The 21,077-nt window shown below is 48.9% G+C and overlaps 1 protein-coding gene and 1 long non-coding RNA gene across 2 annotated transcripts in view; both read right to left on the reverse strand.

The window, feature by feature from the left end:
- Nucleotides 1–12,750, reverse strand: part of FOXO1 (forkhead box O1) — a 66,767-nt gene extending 54,017 nt beyond the window's left edge. Inside the window, 2 exon segments of the mRNA XM_040583768.1 lie at nt 11,918–12,223; nt 12,225–12,750. Coding sequence (XP_040439702.1) covers nt 11,918–12,223; nt 12,225–12,524 — 606 coding nt within the window. The 5' untranslated portion in view covers nt 12,525–12,750.
- A 1,661-nt stretch (nt 12,751–14,411) lies between these two features.
- LOC121083455 lies at nt 14,412–20,606 on the reverse strand. The gene is made up of 2 exons (XR_005826373.1): nt 18,760–20,606; nt 14,412–18,120 (listed from the first exon to the last, which is right to left on the reverse strand). It is a non-coding gene; the product is annotated as an uncharacterized LOC121083455 (long non-coding RNA).
- Nucleotides 20,607–21,077: the final 471 nt, after the last annotated feature.

Consider the following 21,077-nt stretch of genomic DNA (forward strand, 5'->3'; position numbering starts at 1 on the left):
AGCACCATGCCATCAGTATCCCCCTTCACACAAAAGACAGGAGTCGGCAGTGCTGCGCATCTTCTTCTAGAGAAATTAAAACCCGTAGGAAGTAAAAAAATCGGGCTCCCCGCTGCAAGGAACTGCCTCTAACTGAAACTCCATCACTCATTTGAAAAAAAGAAACAAAACGCACATTTAGAAGGCTCAGATGATGCTGACAGTACAAAAACTCACTACAGTGTGGGACACTGCCCCAAGACTGGCTACTGTAATGTTAATTACCTGGACTCTGGGCCTCAAGCTAAAAAACTCCTTCCTAAATAAACAGTCCACAGGAACCAATTTATTTTTTTGCTCCATCGACAATAATCCTCAGTCAACAGAAGCCGAGTATTTGGTGCACTTTAATATGCAGCTTAACCATCCAGGGGGTGAAGCCAGAAATGCAGTTGCCCTCATCTTTGGGGAGAAGGTGGTGAAACTGTGCTTAATGTCACCTCTTCAAAAAGGCGTTTTCTACATATGTATACGCTACCACGTCAGCCTCGTTGCATAATCAGGTTGTGCAATCATTGCAAATCCATTTACATCTTCATTTTTGTTCCAGAGCTCCAGAAGGGGGAAGGAGGGATCACTGTCAAAGAATGGGGTGGACTTTGCAGAACCGGTCCCCTCAGCCACAAGACAATGGTCTGAAGAGGGGTCAGAGGCAGCGGGAGGGCACCAGGAATCCCCCACTAATGCCACTACTGCTCACCCAGAGCAGACATTTGGAGCAAAGTCTTAGTTAGAAACCTCAAAGCAAAGGATGACTTCATAGCATCAGGGAATGACTAGTGTTGGCTTGGACTGCAAGCAGAGAAGATTATGGTTGCTCCTTTTAATACTTACTACTATGTCATTGCCACAGAACTGTAAAGAAGAAATAGGCAAGAGTGCAGTATCAGGTTTTCAAAGACTGAACAAACTGGATTATTCAAGAGTGACTCAAGTTTCCTAACGAGCATGGAAAACTCTGCATCAAGATAGCATCTTTTTATTTTCCCAAAATCAATTGCAACAGGCTGCATTTTAAAACACTGCTTTAAACTCCCGTCCTCCTTTTTATTTCAAGAAGGCATTTACTGGACTTACTACATTTGTGGATAAGGGCACAATAAACCAACACCACCAGGGACCAGACCCTAGACCAGCATCAGTACCCCACCGGCTAGAATATATATGCTCACACAATGTTGGGAGAGACTCTCAGCTCTTGTAGCAAAGGCAAACCCTCAGCCGTAAAGATCTGACACGCAGTTTTACTTGGAGGCTGTGTATATTTGTCAAGGAAAAAGGGAAAGTAAGGCAAAAAAAATTAATCCCTCAACTTGAGCTGAAAGAGAAGGCTCCTGGTTCAGCCCACTCCATCCCTCTCTGAGGTTTCCAAGCATGGTGCCACCTGCATTTAAAATGCAGAAGTGCCTTCCAGCTCTGACTATTTAATGCCATCCCAAGGATGGCAGGGCCAAGATACTGCAACAAGTATGAAAAAGTGAAGCTGCTCTGAGTTAAACATGCAGTCACACTCTGGGTTTTCACATCTTAAAAAAAAAATAATACACCATCTTTTGGTTTTGCTTCCTCCACTATGGATTTCTAAATATTAATCAAGATCCAAATATATCTAGCTAGATAAAAATATGTAGTGCATTTTCCTTTATGTTTGAATTATGTAACATAATTTGATCAGATCACACATGTGGCTGTATCCTCACCCTTAATCTCAAGCAGCTTCTGGTTTGAGCTGCAGATCCGTCAGCTGCGCAGAACTCAGCTCAGAGAGGCAGGGCTGAAGTAGGACAAGCGGAGCAGCGGCGACAGGCAAACAGCGACTGCAAACCCTGGGCCAGAGCTGGCTCTGTCAACTTAACCTACCTTAACATCACCACAAAGCTCGTTTAAAAAACAAAAAGAATAGTAGTAGTAGTAGTAATGAACCTAATCAATAAACATTTCTCTTAGAACACTTACATCACGAATCTTTCATTTTAGCACAAGCATTGCTTTCCTCACCTGAACCTCCAGAGACATTGGAAGACCTTACTGAGGAGTAACAGCACAGCACGGCATCCTCCGGAGAGGCCAAGGGATGTACCGTAAGTCGTGAGGAACCTGTGTGGTGAATCACTACAAACTTCTCCCTGTAACTGCTGAGAGGAAATGCGATTCCCTTCCCTGACCTCCTCTTCACACCCGAGCAGCAAACAGAGAGGTACCCAAGAGCAGCCCAACAGACCGCGGCACTTCAGCGGGCTCAGCGCCGGGTCACGGCTCTAACACCCAGGGACCTCTGCACAGCAGCACCTTGCCAGTGCAGGGGCAGAAGCCAGGCTCCAGGCTTCCCCCAAAAGCCTTCTGCTCACACCTCCCCACCTCTTCTTCGTGCCTTCCCATGTTTGCATCTGAGGGGACTGCTGTGAAGGGCAGCCAGGAGCCGCCCCTGGACCTGGCCTGGCGGCGCTCCGATGCTGGAGCCGCACAGGGCAGTCCTGCTGGGGAAGGTGCAAAGGGGCAAGGAAAGAAGAGGGGGACTAACCAAACAATTACAAATGATACCTACTAATTCCGTATTTCCAGAGGGGGGACAACATCAGGAATAATCCCTCTTCCCTCAGTGCACCACCAGAGTGCCTTCAAGAGCCAGGTTTTCTGGGAGAAGGTGTTGTGGGGGTTGCAAATAATTACATTTAATTTGAAGTTTCACATTTAAAAGAGAGTATTTTTGGAAAGAAAAATCAACACGTTAACAGCGAGCGGGAGCACAGAGCCCATAATCCTTTCACATCCTGACAGGGGAGAACTGCGGAGGCCTCCTATGAAGCATCTCTGAATAACAGCATCTTCATTTTTTGAATATCTAATTAGGAGGTTTTATGTATCGCAAAGCATCGCTGTAAGATATAATTTAGTGGGCAAACACTAAAGATCTCTCAGTCTGTAAGTATGCTTTTGGCAATCAAAATTTAAATCCAGATATATATCCAAGATACGTATGGCACAGGTACTTTTTTATTGTTATTATTCTAACAACTACATTCAAATTAGCATATTAACTTGAATCAGTTTTAAGCAAATGCAAGCTACAAGCAAATCAGCCTCCATCACCACAGCGTATTTTTGGATTGTTGGTATCCTTACTCCTGTTAGCAGCTTCAAATACATTTAACATGTATGAAAGGGCAGCAGCAGAAGTGAAACAAGTTTAGTCTGAATCTGAGAAGGCTACAGATGCCAGAACTTAGCAATGGCTCGGACTTGAAACTCACATATGCCAAAACACATTTGCAATTGCACTAATTCCCACTGTGGGAACCAAAAGGCTGCTTCATATAACACAACGGACAACAAACCCATTCCTTTAATTTCAGTCGCCAAATTTTAATTAATTTCCATCGAGGCAAACATTAAGCATTTCTGCTGATCTTGCAGGATGTAAGCTCATTTGCACAATAAATGCGGTCTAACAAGTCACCACATTTACAGCAAGTTGCCTCAGTCTTATCTAACTGCGTAGTTTGAAAAGTCAGTGACGGGTAAGTGAAACTCCACCCACGTCACAGTTTCTGGAGTTAAGCATAAGAAAACTGAAGAAGTTGCTACCTTCTCATTGCAAGTGACACTGCCAACAGTATTCTGACAACTGGGTCCATATTCTGAACTATGCGTATAGCACTTACTCAGGAAAGAGAAAAAAGCATGCACTTTGCACTTTGTTTTTCTCCTGCAAAATATATGTCCGTATTCCAACGCCCTGGAGCTCCCCTTCCCAATAAAAGCAAAATCAAAGATCCTCTGCTGCCTGCTCGCGGTAACTGCCAAAAAAGAAAAATAAGAGGAGGAAAACCAAAACAAAACAGGAAAACAAATAAAACTTGAGATAAATTGTATAGATTTAAATAGGTCAGCATATAGACAAAAGAGCCACAAGTTCTGCCTATGCCAGGAGGCACATATCACTGCAGCATTAAAGCAGAGACCATCAGCAACAACAGGGATTCCCCAGGTGGACCTGCCAGCAAGAAGGGCAGCAGGGCAGCCAGGGACACAGCCTGCTCATCGCAGCCGCTGCCCATCTACACACCGCCAGCTCCAGCGTGGGGAGCCAAGACCAGCTCCAGGTGGCCATCAGTGGTGTAGGGCCCTCCCAGATACAGCGGTTTTGCTCACTTGCTACCCTTCTGCTCTGCAACACGGACAGCAGAGCAAGGCAGCATTGCCCCGGCTGCTCAGGTACCCAGCCACAGATCAGCCTCACCAGCAAGTGACCCCCCTTTTCCTCCGCATCTTCTGCCTTTATGAACCTTCAACTTTCCCCAAAACTACAGTTTCCAAGGACAGCACAAAGGCTGCTCACACGTATGGCTCCTTCATGTACACACACTGTTCGTTTCGTTAGAAGTTTTTAATTTCCTGATTTCTGCGCATGGTAAAAATTTCGTTCTGGCACTAAATTAAAAGAGGGGTGTCTCTAACATTTTTAGAGGGAGGCACCCACATGCAAGAAGCAGAGAGCAGCATATTTAATCATTTCACATCCTGGCGCAGGAGAACATGGACACCAGGTAGGAAGTGGCCTCTGAGTAATAAATATTAAAAAAAAAAAGTTAATTAAATAAGAGGTCTTACATATTACAAAGCATGGTTAGGAGATATAATTTACTCAGCAAATGCTATGGGTTAAGGGCACCTCTGTTTGCAAGCGTTTTTTTGGCCATCACTCCAAACTTAAATCTGAATATGTACTATTTAGAGACCATGCCCCATGCATACCCAGTACGTACGTGCCAGGCCCCAGAATTTACACCCCTTAGACTTAGGCAACAAGAACAGCCTTGACAAAATTAAAAAGGAGCCCCACACACTCACACCAACACGAGCCTGGGCTGCACACAGCAGCGAAGCACATGGGGAAACATGGGCTGCTCAGAAATGCAATCACAGCCATCCCTGGCGCACTGGCTTGAAGCAGCAACATGACTGAATGAGCTTCCAGCTGCATAGATTCCTAGCATTCCCAAAAATTAGGTTTCTAAGACTAGAACAAGAGAAGACTTGTACCTTTAAGTTTAATTAGCTCTAGAATAAGACGTATTTTCAAACAGAACTATAGCGTCATTGATACCGTGCAGCGATGCAAGATGCCTTTCACAACAGAAAGTTGTCTGAGCAAATGGAGCACTGCCCTCTGCTCCTCCAGCAAACTTCACATCTCTGACTGATGCAGCAGCTGTCAGAGTCACAGGAGGTTTTCAGTGGCTACATTTTTAAACCTAGCCACTTCTGGTCCCATGTACTACAAAACAAAGCATTGCTAAACCTTTAGCATTTCCTGAAGAAGTGCTTCAAAACTAAATACATTTGCCTCCTGAAGTATTATTTTAAGTGGTCTGGTAAAGATCAGTATCCACTATCGAAATCCAGCACGAGGTCTAAAGAAGTTCTTAACAGATAATCATCAATCCAGCAAAAGCAGCTGGCTTTGTTCTTTTTACTCCTCCACCTCCTCCATTAGGAGTGGAGACCTACCAAGAAACCCCACGATACAGCTGCTGCACAACTAACTTAAGACATCTGCATATCACAAACTACAGTACTGGAAAGAAGTACCTTTGTCTGATGAACACACGTGAATAACTTTTACTAAGTATATTTAGAAATAATACCTAAATGCGAATAGCGCTTGTCCTCAGGAGATTGATTTAATTCATGCTGAAGCTCTTTATGGAGCAGCAGAGATGCTGCTCTTCAAAATGTGACTCTTCCCAGTGCACTTCATTTCTGAAATACAGCCCATCACCGCGAACAGAAATGTTTCCCCAATATTTAAAACCCTTCTTGGCAACCAGACTTACAAACAAAATGCTACAAAATTCATTAAAATATTAGTATGCACTACCATATTCTTAACTACGACTATCTGCAGACAGTGTCAGTGAATCTGAAGTTCCTTCTTCATGGTAATTGACAATTAAGTAAATATCTCCATCTTTCATGTATTTCTGAAAGAGGAAAACAATAAACTATTTACCAAGTGCCTTCACTATGTCTTACTTCAGTATTCATTACTCAAGGTTATAAAACCCGTGCCATTTGAAATCCTTGCTTCATATGCAAACTTTCTCCCAAAACAGAAAGGGCTGAATGCTGAATCTCTGTAGCCGCAGCCCTACATATTTCACAAATCTGTGGCTACAAAATGTATCAGCATTTTTGTTCCAAAAGCCAAGCACTCATTTCACAAAATATTCACCAGTTGTGTAAACAGAGGAGCATATATTTAGGTAGTAGTATGCTTTAGAAACAGAAAAAAAGCCTAAGCAGACATCTCAGAAGTACATAATTTCTCGAGTCTTACAAAAAACCTAAAACACCAAAAACTGTGCCTATTTTACTGTTGATCATTGTACTAAAAAAAACCCAAACCCTTCACATACCTTACCTAAACACCTTTATTGCCTTGTACCACACTGCTTCCCCTTTCCATCCCAGGCAGCAAAAGCCCCAATTCCCTAAACCACTAATTTCACTGGCAACTTGTGAAACTGTGCAATACAAAAATCAAGACATTAAGGAAGTGGCTGAGGCCGTCATAAGGAATATGGTGGCAAAGACAGCAGTTACCTCAGTTTTATATTGAAGTTCTTTAAAGTCAGCCACTTCAGGAAAATTTAGTTCATTACATCAGCATACAAAGCCACTCAGGTGTTTAGTTTCAGTGTTTAATCTTACCTATAAGCATAGGAGTAACTGAATAGACGTCACAGCAAATAGGAAACGGGCAAAGAAAATGAAGAGTATTTCCAACACATACTTCAAGGCCCTGGTGGGAAGCTCGAACCCACTGATGAATGCTGGGACACGTTGCACCAGACAGCACAAGGTACTGGCAGCAGGTGCATCTTGAGCATCCCTCCCGGCCACAGCCTGCCTGTGGGACAGGGCCAGGGAAGCCCACACACCACCCCAAAAACAGGGCAGCAACGCACAGGTTTGAGGTCAGAATGGGCTTTTTCCTTCAAGCAAGGGCTGAGGGCAAAAGGGCAAACATAAAAGGAGAAGCAAAAATAAGTTTAAAAGGAACAAAGAATTAAGGGCTGGCATTGCGATACAGCTTTGCTGTGAGTTACTCGGGCACAGGCGAGGAGAGCACCTTGCACCTGCAAAGGTTCAACTGAACTTTCGTGCCCGAAACTAAGCAAAACGCAAGCTGGTAAATCACAGACAGACAACGAAGGCTGCTACGAATGACTTTCTAGTGGCAGCAAGCAGGTACGCAAGCCATGAAACAGCAAAACTCACCACAGGGTGGGCAGAGGCTGGAACTGCTCTGGCTGTTTCTCCAAGTGTGCCCCAGCTGAAAGCAGGCATCTCTGCAGAGCAGAGCTTCCAGCTGTTGAGTCTATTACTAATGTCACACATAAAAAGGTATGACTGCAATAGCATTTAACTTGGTATAATCCATAAATAGGAAACCAAACATACATACTTACATATGCATATGCACGTGTGTGATGTATGTATGTATGTATGACACGATGCATGATGCTAGGGGGTCCACAAATCACCTAGGGAAGCATCTAAAACGACAGAGGTAAATGCCTACAGGTATGTTACCAGCACTGAGGGAATACACAGCAATTCTTCAATGCAATCTTCAGCTGTGCTGTGTCCATGTAGGAAAAAAATGTGCACTAAAAACCTCAAAAGATGTACTCACTTCACTTCAAATAAATTGTATAAATTCTCACAATTTAAACTGGTCACTGATGTAAAATCAAAAAATTTGGACAACTTATGTGAAGATTAATCTTAATTTCTCAGTCTTTCAAACACTTCATACTACACGTAGCTTTTGAATCAAAGACACCACAACCCAGAATTTATTTTGCATGAAGACCAACCCACTACAGAGTAAGAGTCATGACCAGAGAGCATTCCTATGGGAAGGCCACCCAAAGCACCCTGCCCACACCCGTTTCATCCTCAGGCCTTCAGGCTTACACCCATTCATCCTTCTGCAGTTAGGTATCACCTATTCTCATTCCTTTGGCAACGGTAACAAATAAATTCAAGTGATCAGGTTTCCTTGAGACTGGAAGCTGAGGAGGTGTAAATACCCTTGTGACCTTAACACCTGCCACTGTGAAAAATAAACACCACATCCACCCCGAGAGGAGTGCCACCAAAACTCTTTGTTTTCTGTTTAAGAAAAATCACAGGGTTTGATTTGGACCCATTTTCAAAAGCAGGCTAAAGGGATGAGACCATTCGAGGAAGCTTAACTGGTAGCTCCTTTACAATAAATCTCAACAATCTTGCCATAAAGCAGAGGCATCATGAAATACACGCGCTGCAGGAGATGTTTTATATTTCATCCATGATGATTAGCCAAAAAGCTATCAGATTTGAGTAAAGGAAGAGTTACCTACAGCTGTGGCAGAGCTCTTGGAGGACTGTAGACTGTCTTAAGCCCTATGTCTCGCACTAGCACAGGTAAGGGAAAATGTTGCTTTCACTTGACTACTACTAGGAGAAAGGTTTTGTTCTTCCATGCAGCTTCCACAACAATTTCTTTGTTATCTCTGAAACAGATCTTGTTCTTGCTTCAGCTTTCTCTGAGTCACTCCATTTTCGCTGAGTTTCTCTGCCGGCCGCTCGGCACTCGTTCACAACCAACACCATGGCCGGTCTGGCAAAGCGTATCTCGAGTGCCTCATTCAAGATAGCCGCTGCATCCTGGGGGGTCATGTGGTCTTTGCTCCCCTAGAGTTCAACGGGGCTTTTGTTCATAAAGCCGAGTTTGGTCTAAGAAAGTCTGGAATAAACTTTCTATGTAGAACTGAGCACAATTTTACCTCCTTTAATAAGCCACCACTGACAATTTCATGCTACTACCTTTGGCTTCTACCCTTATTTTAAAAGCTTCTTTTATGTGAATGTTTTTATTCAGAAGAACCTGGATGCTATTTTGAGCCCCTAACAGGTAACGCTGACACCACTGAACTTCTTTATTCAGTGAAAAGCTAAAAAGTAGCTCAGCATCAGACACTAGATCCAGGCAGTACATACCCACAAGCATTAGAGCAGTCAGCCCTCACCTTCTGGGTGAGAAACACAGCCTTGCCGCTATGCGGAAAGTGCATGTTCTTTTTAATTCCTTGTGTACTTCATAGATTTTGTGTATCGTTTCAAAAAGGTGCCTTGCTGCACTTACAAACACGCAAACTCCACCAAGATGAAGTGTCTCGAAGCTCTGTTTAAAGGGGGGAGGGATGGGGGGGGAGGGGATGGGGGGGGAGAAAAAACAACACCCCCTCCTTCCTCAGCCTGCAGAACACACACGCACGATGTGCTCCCAGCCCTAAGTCGGTACCAGGCTCTAAGGCAAACCCACGCTCCCTCTCTGTCGGCAGGAAAGTCCACCACTCATCTGTGCTCATCACTGGAGTGATGCTTCTCCTGTGCCAGGGCCCGTGGCTGACTCCAGGCTGCGCTCCCAGCCCTCCACCTGCACCCACGGCAGCTTCCCGGCCCCCAGACCACAAGCAAACCAACAGCTCCCAAATCGAAAAATAAAAACGATCCCTACTCAGGCCGAGCCATGGAGAAACGCTGACGAGCGAGCAAACGGGCTGCGTGCCTCAACCAGATCAGTTATAGCATCGACACCCTGTGGCTGCCAGTAACTAAACTTGTAAGTGTGTTTAAGGAACACTGCACTTACCTGGCTAAATCGGTAAAACCTGTAAGCGTGTAACTTTCTGAGCAGCCTGGCAGTGACGCAGCCAAAGGAAGGGATTTGGGCAACATGTGCCTGATGCAGAACACAGCAACTATTTAATTATGGTAGGAGAGCACATGTGTATTTACCCGCCAGCAGTGGCAGGGTACATACTGCACCCTACCAGAGGGTACTACAGCCAAAAAACATATCGGTAACTGCTGTCCCCGTCATAACGGAGGTATGTGGGCACAGAAGAGCTCAGCCTGTCAGAGGGAGGTGTGCGAGGCTTCTGTATTTGATGAAGCACCACAGGAAGAGCAGCAATAAAATAGGAAGCACCTAGTAAGTCACACGGCTAGCAAAGCTTCTTTGCTCGCTTGAATTTGGGAGGTCTTTGATTTTACTTTGGTTGGTTTGGGTTTTTTAGGTCACTTCTACTCGTTCTGAAAAAAGCACTTGATGTATCTTGCTTTTTTCAAGGAGACTAACATATCACTGGAGGAAAAAAAAAAGAACCAGCATCTTCAAGTGACAAGTTACTGTATCTAAAAGTTGTCAGCTATCAATTATTTCACTATTAAAGGTTTTAATGAAAGATGTCTTCAGGCAAATACCCTTTAAATTTTTCAGACCAACACAATGATAAAAACTAACAAATTACTTTTAAAAACCTCAAAAGCCTTTGGTTAAAAATGAGTTCAAGATTGATCTGCATTTCCTTACCAGGACATCGCTTACCTCCAAAAAAATAAATGAAGTAGATTTACAAGCATTTAAGGTAACAAACATTCCTAACTAGATGCGATTAAAAATACATAAACACAGGGTTTGACGACGCTTTCTTGTTTGGGAAAGGCAAATAACACCGATATTAGAAAGCCAAGCGAGGAGCCCGGTCGGCCGGCGCTGAACCGCGGTCAGACGCAGCGCAGACAGGGTGACAGTCCCCTACCACCGCCGACCCCCGGCGGGGCGGCCAGGCTCTGCCTCACGCAGGCGGCCGAAGCTCATTTCGCCGACGCTGTCACGCAACAGTGCCACGGCGCCAGGCGCCCTGCCTCAGCCGCAAGCAGGGGCACAGGTGGGTGACACCTTCCCGGAGGCCGAGGAGGAGCGTTTGTCCCCAGCACAGCGAAGCGTTCGCCACCCGACGGGGCCACGGAAGCGACGGTGCCACGGGCCCCGCGCTGTCCCCACCACGCTGTGCGACAGCCAGCGCGGCCGCCCGGCCCCGCGCCAAGCGACGCCGGGCCCAGGGCCACCCGGTGCCCACGGGGCCCCCCGGGAGCCGGCGAGCGGCCCCCCCCGGGCGGGGCGCGGCAGCTGGCCCCACGGCCTGGCTCCGGCTGTGAGCGGCACCGGGCGCTCGGCTCCAGCCTGCGCGGGGCTGGGCGCTGCCCCCGCCGCCTGCGGGCTGCCGCTGCCCCCGCTGCGGCTGCGGGAGGGAGCGCTGTCCCACCGCTTTGCAGCAGAAAGGCGCTCCCGCAACCCAAGTTTAACCAAGCCATCGAGCCAAGTACAGCGGCTTACTCATTAAACACACGCCGTTTCTGCAACCCTTGTCCTGCCCCCGCTCTTTCCCCATCCCTGTTTGCTTCTGTCCCCTCTCCGCCGCCCGACGGCAAACCCCGCCGCGCCGGCTGCCGGCACGCCCCCGCCCCAACCCGCCCCGGGGCTGGGAAGCCCCCGGGGACCAGCGCCCGACAGCCACCCCCACGACGCGGGTGTTGGACCCCGAGCCCGGCCGGCCGCCCCGGGGGGCGCAGGAGGCGGCGGCGCTCTCGCCGCGTTTTCCCGGGGACGGCGCCGTGACACGGCGTGAACTTTTCCTTTCGGCGGGGCGGGGGGGGGGGGAGGCGGAGAGTCGCCCTGGCCCCTCCTGCGCCCCACCGGGGGGAGGGCGAAAAAGCTTTTTTCCCTTAGGATTTTTCCCCGAGGAAGGGTGAAAAAAAAGTACAATTTCCAGGAAGAAAAAAAAAAAAAGAAAACAAGGCAGGGAGCTGGAGCGCTGCGGACGGCGCGGCGGGCAGCGAGCAGCCCGGGGGACGGAGCGGGCCCGGCCGCCCGCAGCACCGCGGCTCCCGGCCCGGACGGCAGCGTGTGCGGCGCCCGCAGCCGAGCCTCCCAAGACTCCCTGCCGACGGGGGACCCCGCCACCCCCCCCCTCACCTTCCAACCGGCCGAGCTGTTGCTGTCGCCCTTATCCTTGAAGTAGGGGACGCTCTTGACCATCCACTCGTAGATCTGGGAGAGGGTGAGCCGCTTCTCGGGGGAGCTCTCGATGGCCTTGGTGATGAGGTCCGCGTAGGACAGGTTGCCCCAGGCGTTGCGGCGCGACGAGCTGCTCTTACGGGGCTGCCCGGCCACGGGGCCCGGCGACAGACCGGCCACTGGCGGCGGCACCGGCGGCACCGGCGGCGGTCCCGGCGGGTGGAGGCGGCAGCCGGCCTCGGGCGCCGGGAAATCCCCGCAGCGGCAGGCGGCCGCCTCTGGGGGGGGCGGCGGCGGGGGGCAGCGGCGCGAAGTCCTCGCTCTCCTCCAGCAGGCTGAGGTTGCTGATGAAGTCGGCGCTGAGCGCTCCCGAGGCGGCGGCACCGGCACCGGCCGCGGCGCCGGCCGCCCCCTCGGGCTGCCCGCCGCACGACGGCGCCGGGCTGGAGGTGGCCGAGCTGGGGGGGTTGAACTCCGGCCGCGGCAGGGGCCAGGTGCAGGAGCGGGGCCGCGGCAGCGGCTCGAAGTCGGGGTCGATGTCCACCAGCTGAGGTGCCTCGGCCATGGCGGGGCCGGGGCGGGAGCGCGGCGGCGGCGGCGGCGGGGCGGCTGGGCTCAGCGCCGCCGCCCCATGCAGGCTCCGGCCGCTGACCGGCGCGGCCTCGACGGCGCGGCCGCCAACTCCCCTGGCGGCTCCGGCCCCGCCGCCCTGCCCCTACCCGGCTGGCGGCTCCCTGCCCTCCGCGGCGGCAGCAACGGCAGCGACCCGGCCGCCCGGCGCGCACCGACTGGAGCGACCGCCCCGCGCGGGCCCGCCTCCAGCCTTCCTCCTCCTCCTCCTCCTCCTCCTCCCGGCGGGGAGGGACGGCCCGCGCCGCGCCAATGGTAGCGCCGCGCCGCCCGCCCGCCTCCCGCCGCGGGGCCGGTTTGGCAGGAGGGTGCCGGTGCCCCCGTGCTGTTTCTGGGTGGTTTTGTTTTCCGGCGGCGGAGGAGGGCGAGCAGCGGCGGGCGGGCGGCCGTGCCCCCCGCCGCCTCGGGCCCGGCGCCGCCGAGGGGCTGGGCGGGGCCGGAGCTCCCCCGCCTCGCCGGGGGGTGAGCGCCCGTCGGCCGCGGGCTGCGCGGGGAGCAGCCGGGGCAGGGGAGCTGCGGGGCACCGCCACGGGACGTGCCCCCAGGAGGATCTCCGCCCCGGTCGCTGCCTGCCGACCCGGGGGGCGTCGGGCGCCTGGGTTGGGGTTAGGGGGCGGCTAGGAGAGCGTGCACGGTTGGGCTGCGGGCGGCTCCCCGCTCCCAGCAGCAGCCCGGCGGCGCCGGCTCTGTGCGCTGCCGCCCGCCTGCCCGCCGCGGGGGGGACCGGGCAGCCCCCGCGCCCGGGGGGGACGGCACCGGCGGCTGCGACAGCCTCGCTGCCTCCATCCCTGCCTCCCAAGCCGGCTCCTCGCCAGAAAGTGGCTGCGCCTCCCGAAGTGATAAACCTCCCCTTTGGCTGAGCGTGTTTTCATACCGTGAGCTGGTGCTTTATTCCGTGGGCAGGCACGGGAGCTCGGGATAATTTCATTTTAAGTCGACTATTAAACAAACCTTATATTTTTCCAGGCAAACCCCAAGGCCACACAATTTAGTAAGGCTTGTATTCCCCCCTTCCAAAGAGGCGGCAGTTAAAGAACACGCCACCTCTGCCACCCGAGCCCATAAACATACAAAGAGATACATGTTCGAGGCAACACAGGAGTGTTACTCTGTTTAAAATTATAAGGGAGACGTTTGCTTAAGCTAGGGAAACGATCCCAGGGATGAGGCACGACTCGACACCTTGTTCAAACTGGCAAGCCCAACTTCTTAGAAAATCTGTTTTGTTTTCAGTAGGAGGAGTGCTTTTAAAAAACATTCTTTAGACGTGCCTTCGTAAGTCACAGAATTCACAGCCAGCCACGGCATTTGATGTTGCCCATCAAAGAACCGCTGGAGCTGGGTAACTGTCACCCTTGAGCCAGCAAACCTGTTACTTTTCCCTCCTCTGCACCCTGGCACAGAGCGCTAATGTTATTTAAATGCCGTTCATTGTTCCTATAAAAATATTTCCTGAAAATGAGTAACAATAATGAAGGAGAGAGAGTATAAAACTGGATTTAGGCCCACAGCATATAATTTAGTGACAGATCATACATCTACATATACATAACGTCTATTATGAAAACACTTTTTAAGACATGCGATGACACCTAACCATATATTAGTCCAACATATGCATAAGTGCATAGTAACTGATCAAATTTTAAAGCACCGGTTTTGTCATGTTTATTTTCCCAAACACCAAAGGTGATTATACCTTATTATAGGTTGGCTGCTTGTCAGATTTCGGAGTCGCTTTGCCTTTAAGTCATTTCTGTGTTTTCTAAATTCTTTAAAAGATTTAACCCACAAATTTATATTGTTTAGCCCATGCATTTTAGAAAACCCCCTTTTTTTTCCAGTTAAAAAAAAAAAAAAAAAAAAAAAAGGCAAATAGTCCAAGTTCAGCCTAATAACTTGCATGCCACATTTCAGCTTGGAACAGCTTTATCCAGCAGCATTACACAACTCGGTGTAGTAGTTGCCCTGCAATAAGGGAAAAAGCCCCGTCTTGAAGAAGCAGAGATTATATAATGGTGAGAAGCAGCCAGGGACGCACAGCGAATTGACGTGTTTAAATGGGAGCCAGAACAAAAGAAGTGCCCAAGAACACTGAAACATTTTCTTTTTCTTTCCTTGGTGTCTGGGGGGGAAAAAACCAACAAAAAACCTAAGAGCCAGACTGGCACCCATCCTGCTAAATTAAATGGATTTATTACCCAGGCTTTCTTCTAAGGATTTTTTTTAAATCTTGCACTCCTTGCTTTTTTATTTTGTCAAAAGTAGAGATGTTATTCCCTGACCTCAAAGAAAGCTACTGCTGGGGAATTTTAGGAAGCCCTGGTGTGTTCATCATTCAGCCCGGCTCTTTCTGCAGGATAAGGGTTGTAGTGCCCTTTCTTGGCCCTACGTGGTGTTGCCGTTGCTTACCTCACCTTCTTGGCAGGGCTCTGCCACATTTGTGCCCCGCGTTACTGATGTTCTTGCAGCTTAAAACTTAGCAGCGGGTACAGACAGCATTTTGCAGGTGAGGAGTGAGGACGTGGAAGTAGAGACTGATTAAACCAGAGCCTTCAAAATGCTGCATTTGCTTGGCAAGCGGGGCCCCGTGACTCACAACGCAACAGGCAGCGCTTATCTCTGCCATGGGGATTTTGACTATTGCATGCTCTCGGCTGGGCCCAGGTCTGCTGAGGCCTGGAGGAAGGATGAAGGCCGATGAGATGATGCCGTGCACTTTCCTGGGATGAGTAATCCAGGCAGTCTGCTCCGACTTTGGCAGAACCGCCTGGGTGAGTGAGTCCTTCTGCAATGTCCCAGTCCACATGTACATCATCCTCTGCTTTCCTCATAGGATCTCTCTCCATCAAGTATTTGGGGGCGGAATCCTTTCACGTCAACCAATTTTAGAGTCAAAGCGACGAAGTGGCACGCATGCCATACACAGTATGAGGGGCACACGAGCTGCAGGCTCTAACCCGCCTGCACCGCTCTCCCAGTGCACCCCAAATGCCGTCGACCACGCTTAGGACACACTGCAGTGAACAAACCATCCATTTGGCTGTTGGAGGGGGGCTTCCTCCTCCTAAAACAGCTCAGCACAGCAATGTCTCCGTACAAGAAATTTTACTGCATCTACAAATGACAGCATTAAGTTTATCTCATCTCCCACGATGCCAAAATGCTGATGGATGCACCACAATTCATTTTCTACTCCCACGGCCCTCCTCCTACACTCCACCTTTTTATTTCTCTACTCCTACTCCTGCTCCCATTTTCCACTCCTCTACAATGCAGTATCTCCTATCATCCTTAGCATCGACTTGTATTTTTTTTTTTTTTTTTCAAATTAAAGACCTGAAGATTGCCTTTTATCATCACTGGAATAAAGCAGAGCTTCTATTCATATTCTGGGTTTGAGGCAGCCAAAATAAAGGATCTGCACTGTCTTTTTACTACTGTCTGTATAATTCACTTTCTGAGGTTTTGATCAAATCAAGCAGGAGATTGCATGAAGTTGAAAGCACTTGTAGTATATGTACAGCTCTTTTTTTTTTTACAGATATGTGCATGGTGAGAGAGTACAAATGTTTTAACAGAACAAAAAGCAACGATAAAATACCAATTTGCACCTGGTATCATAAGAGCTGGGGCAAACCTTATTTTCTGAGGAAGGATGAGGGAGTTCAGCACCTCCAGTTTTCTCCCACGTCTCTCAGAAGGCATTGACTTTGTCTGCAGTCCACGTTTCCAAGGAGCCTGGGTCTCAGAACGGTGGCATGGCACCTCAGTCACATCCCCTCCCAGCCCAGGGTAACTGAGGGCTTCCCTACACGGCAGGGTTTGAACATGTCCCGGGTGCACAGGGCATTGGCACTGCCTAGCTAAGAGAGTTTGGGGTGTCTGAAGCTCTCCCAAACAGTCGGGGACTTCTACACAGCCACTGGAGAAAGGCAGTCCCTCCACAGCACGTTTCAGAGCAGGAGCTTAACTTCACTCCTGGGAGTGCGCATCTCTCCCCACCAACCACAGAACCACAGAGGGAATTTAAGGATCTGCTAATCCCTCACCACAATTAGGTGGTGCTAATGCCCCCGCTCCCCTGCTCTCCTTCCGTCTCGCCCTTCGCCTCCCGCCTGGCAGGTCAGGGTCTGGCTGGCTCGGGGAGAGGCCGGTGTCACATTTACGGTCACTCCATGGTTAATGGAGGGAAACAGATCCCTCCCACGGGTGATTTACCACCCCAAGTGGTGGAGCTGACCAGCCACGGGGATGCCAGGCTCTTGCTCCCAGTAGTTCACACTTACCTTCAGCCAGCTGCCTTCTGGCCAGCAGATCCCACCCATCTTGTTTTATAGCGCATGGAAAATGTGTAATCTCCAATTCCCATGCCATAGCATCCCCAGGATTTTCAGGGCTCCAGAAGTGTCCGCTGGCTCTGTGCAAGCCAGAAGCAACAGTCAGGACGCCGATAATCTCAAGGGATCACTTCCTTGAGCAAAACACACGGCACTCAGCCTTGCCTGGCACAAACTTTTATAATATTTCTTGTTACCCGCTGTGTGCTAGCACCTGTACACCCCAGCAGGGCTGCAGCCCTCCGGAGCTCAACAGTAAGAAACAGGCCATACCACAAGGCTAACAGGCTGGCCAGGCACTGTGGAGAGATGGCAAAAGAAAGGCAAAATGATCGGTCCTGCTTTGCAGGGGGGGAACTGGACCACCGTGAACCCACATAATGTGCAGAGGACCTCACAGAGGATGCCTGGGCAGAGAAGCCAAGCCTACTAAGACCCAGTCCTTAGGTTTACCAAAATTCACGTCACCAAAGTGTTGTCAGGGTACTTGCTGGTGAGGGATTTGAAGTTACCTTGTCTCAGGTCTGTCTCCTGCTACACACCGTACCAAATCCTGAACATTCCCCGTAGAGGCAGGAAGGCCCTTCTGGACTTACACCTGGGCAGCTGAAATCAGGGCCACATGTGTCCATGCTGGCTGCCCACCTCACTGGACATCTTTTAGAGTCGAAAACTGCCAGATCCTCGCACAAAGTGGTGCAGCTCCGGCCTCCAGAAAGCCTCCAGGCAGCCCACCCCTTCTTCTCAGAGGAGATGGAGAACCTTGGATGCTGGTGGGAGAGCTGCCCAAATGCAGCCAAGTGCCGTTTCCTTCACCTCCTCACTGCATGCTGTAGGGAGCTGGGCTGCTGCGACCAGGGCTCTCACAGCAGCTGCTGCATCCTCCTCCTTCTCCTCCTCCTCCTCCTCCTCTTCTTCACCATCAGCAATCAGCAGTAAGTCTTCAAACTGGACAACCACAGCCTGCAGCCAACGCCCTCCTCCTTCCCCAATTTCTCTACAGCAGCTTTGGTGGCAGAGAGCAGCCGGAGGGCTCAGCGGGTGCTGCTGCCAGGAGAAAGGTTAAAAGGGAGACATCAAGAGGGGCGACGGTGGGGCTGTGCTCCCCAGACTGGGAGATGGAGCTGCTGGGCGTTGGGCTGCCAAAATGTTACTGCAGACTTAGCGGCTGCTGAAGCTGGACCACCCTGGCTTGAAAGAAGTACCACAACAAATATTTAGTTACGTAAATGAAGAAAGAATTTAATATTAAAACATATTTTTTTATTAAAAATAGCTAGTAAAAATTTTTACTATGTATTTTTGGACAATTTCCCTTGATGTTGTTCATACCTCATTTGTTCTCAGCATCTGCAAAAATGTAAACAATTAAGATTTGAAAACAAGGTTTCATGGAAACCATTTCCAAGTTGCACTATTTGAAGGAATCAGAATTTAATTTTAAATTTCCTTGTGCAAGAGCTCACGTCAGAAGCATTCATAAGTTTTTTCCAGTCCAAGAAAAATAATAATACAACTTCACTGGTTGGTGCGATTAATGCAGCTCAAATTCCTGCTCAGTCTGGCTCTTACTTAGCATTTGGACAAAACCATATTCACTGAACAAGCTCAAATGAGGCATCCCGTGTTACTGGGAACAACAGTCTGCTGCCACATTTTGTAAACAGAAAAAGAAGACAAACTGAAGAAAATATTTGACACAAACTCATCTCTCAACTCTTACAATCTAGGCTCAAGATCTCCCATTTAAACATACATCCCCCATCACCCACGTATAGACATCCGTAAGTGAAAGACTGAAGTACAATATGCACAAGAAATGATCCTTACCAGGATTGATATGATAAATACCAAAGGTAGTGTCCACGTAGCGATATCTGTTTTTAGTGTGTCATGTGCAATCACTGGCTGTGATGTAAAAACAGAAGGCAAGAGTTTATCAGGTTTCAGATTCAGCTGAATCACCCGGCCCACCCCTATGCAAAGGCCAACGTGCCTCGAAGTAAACACAGTTCAAGTGGTGTGTATGTTTTTCAGGGTGTTGAGTTTCTGTTTTGTCGTAAATATGATCTATTACAATATTCTCCCACATCCTACTGTCAATGTTTCAACATTTTCAGGTGCGTTTCTCATTTCTTGTTTTCCTTGCTATATTGCTGGAGGAAAAACTGACTGGCTTCGCATGATAGCTTTTGTATATTAAATAATTTTATTGTGTTTGAGCAACAAACTAAAAACAGGACACTTGACAGTTATGGTATAATTCAGTGGTTTCTCTTCAGCCTGTAGGAAGGAAAATTCATGGCATGGTACAATGCAATGCTTGAAAACTATTTCATCTTCTTTTCCTTTGTTTCACTGGAAAACTGATAGCTACCTGTCATCAACGAGAAAAATAATTTATAGCCAGAATCAGCATGGAGGCTGTGCCATAACAGAAGCTTACTTTTAAGAAAAACTGTTTTTTTCCATTGTTAAAGTCATGCTTGAAAAGCATATTTATATACATATACAACTATATTTGCATACAAATGAGTGCATTATGTATATGCTGCACAAATGCGTATGCATGGTATCATTATATGCATTTTAAGCTCGATTTATATAGATGCAAACGTGGTTAGACAACAATAGTAACACAGTATTTTGACATATATGCATATATTCCTGTGCTGCTGGTGACTGATCCATTACAGAAGTCAGTGTTCGAGCCGGATGCTCAACAGGTAAGGTCTGTAGCATACAAATACTGTTCCACGGTATAAATGTCCACAGCAGGACAACCACCCCAGGCAGCTACACTCTCCTTCTTCTCACAAAACACAGTAGTAATTCCATGCTTTTTTTTTTTTTTTTTTTACCTCTGTAAAATAGGTATAAAAAGTGTCTGCAACCCTGTTAGTTAACAGTTTAAGTGCTTTGAGATCCAGCACTGCAAATGCAAACCTTCTTACACCTGACCTGCGAGGAGAATATACTGATGAAACTGAAACCAGCCAGGTCCCAGCATCAGGTTCTGCCTCAAGGCAGAGGCACACCACGTACTGGCCTGAAACCAGATAAAATGAGCAACGAGTAGTTTCAATTTTACATTTGTATCTGCCAAGCCCCGAATAGCAAACCCCAACCAGGATCAGACGAGCTTGTGCCACATGATCAGTAATAGGAAGGCACATGGCGGGCAGCAGCTTGGTGGCTTCTCTTTGTATCCAAGAAGGAGATGGGGAATGGCGAGATTCAGGAGGGGGCTCGAGGCAGAGAAAAGCCCTGGGTACGAAGGGGTAAATGGTGGGGCTGTCGGATCCGTCCACCCACACGTTACAAAAATGCTGCTGCTGCAAAGAAATCAGCAGTGGCTCCCTGAAAGCCACCCACTTTCACTCTTTGCTCCAGTTGTGGCTACCAACCTCACGGGCTGATGAAGCATCTTGCAACAAAAAAAAAACCCAAAACACAAAAAATCCCAAGCAAACAAAAACCAAAGCAGAATCTTAGCCAGCAGCTGGACTCTCTGGTACCCCCACTTTGCCGGGGTGAGGATCAGTTCATTGAGACACAGACTCACAGGGATGCCTTGTCCTCTCTGATGGGTGCCAGAGCTGCTGGGGAATGGGAAACACAACGAAGGGGCAGGAGGGAAAGAGCAAGTGGAGAGGAAAAAAAAAGGAAGAAAAGGTGCGGGGAAATAAGAAAATCACAAAAAGAAGTCACAAGGGAAAAAACAACAAGAAAGGAAAGCAAAAAGTAGAAAGGAGGAAAATGAGTGTGAAACGAGAAATGAGACTTGTCCATTATATGAAGAAAGAGGTCATGTATCAAAGCACCCTAAATCAGAGCTTTTGCAAAACAAAGAATCCACACGAATACCTAAGAGGCACTGAAAGGCTGTCATCCCAGAGTTGTGCCTTCAAGGGACAACAGGCGACCTCTGCAGGTGTCCGGGGCAGGTCTGCATGGGTGTCTCCCAGAGAGCTCACTCCAGCCACATTCACATCCCCGCCACAGTGCGCCTTGCAGAGATTTAATGGGCGAACAGATCCAGAGCTCCTGCCCCTGTTGCAGTCAGAAGTAATTTTGCATTTCCAAAGTCTACACTGCAGCAAAGTTCACCTGGTCAAGCGTGTGCTGCAGAGCTGGTCCTGTGCCTC

Source organism: Falco naumanni, chromosome 2, assembly GCF_017639655.2.
Source record: "Falco naumanni isolate bFalNau1 chromosome 2, bFalNau1.pat, whole genome shotgun sequence".
NCBI classification, from domain to species: Eukaryota; Metazoa; Chordata; class Aves; order Falconiformes; family Falconidae; genus Falco; species Falco naumanni.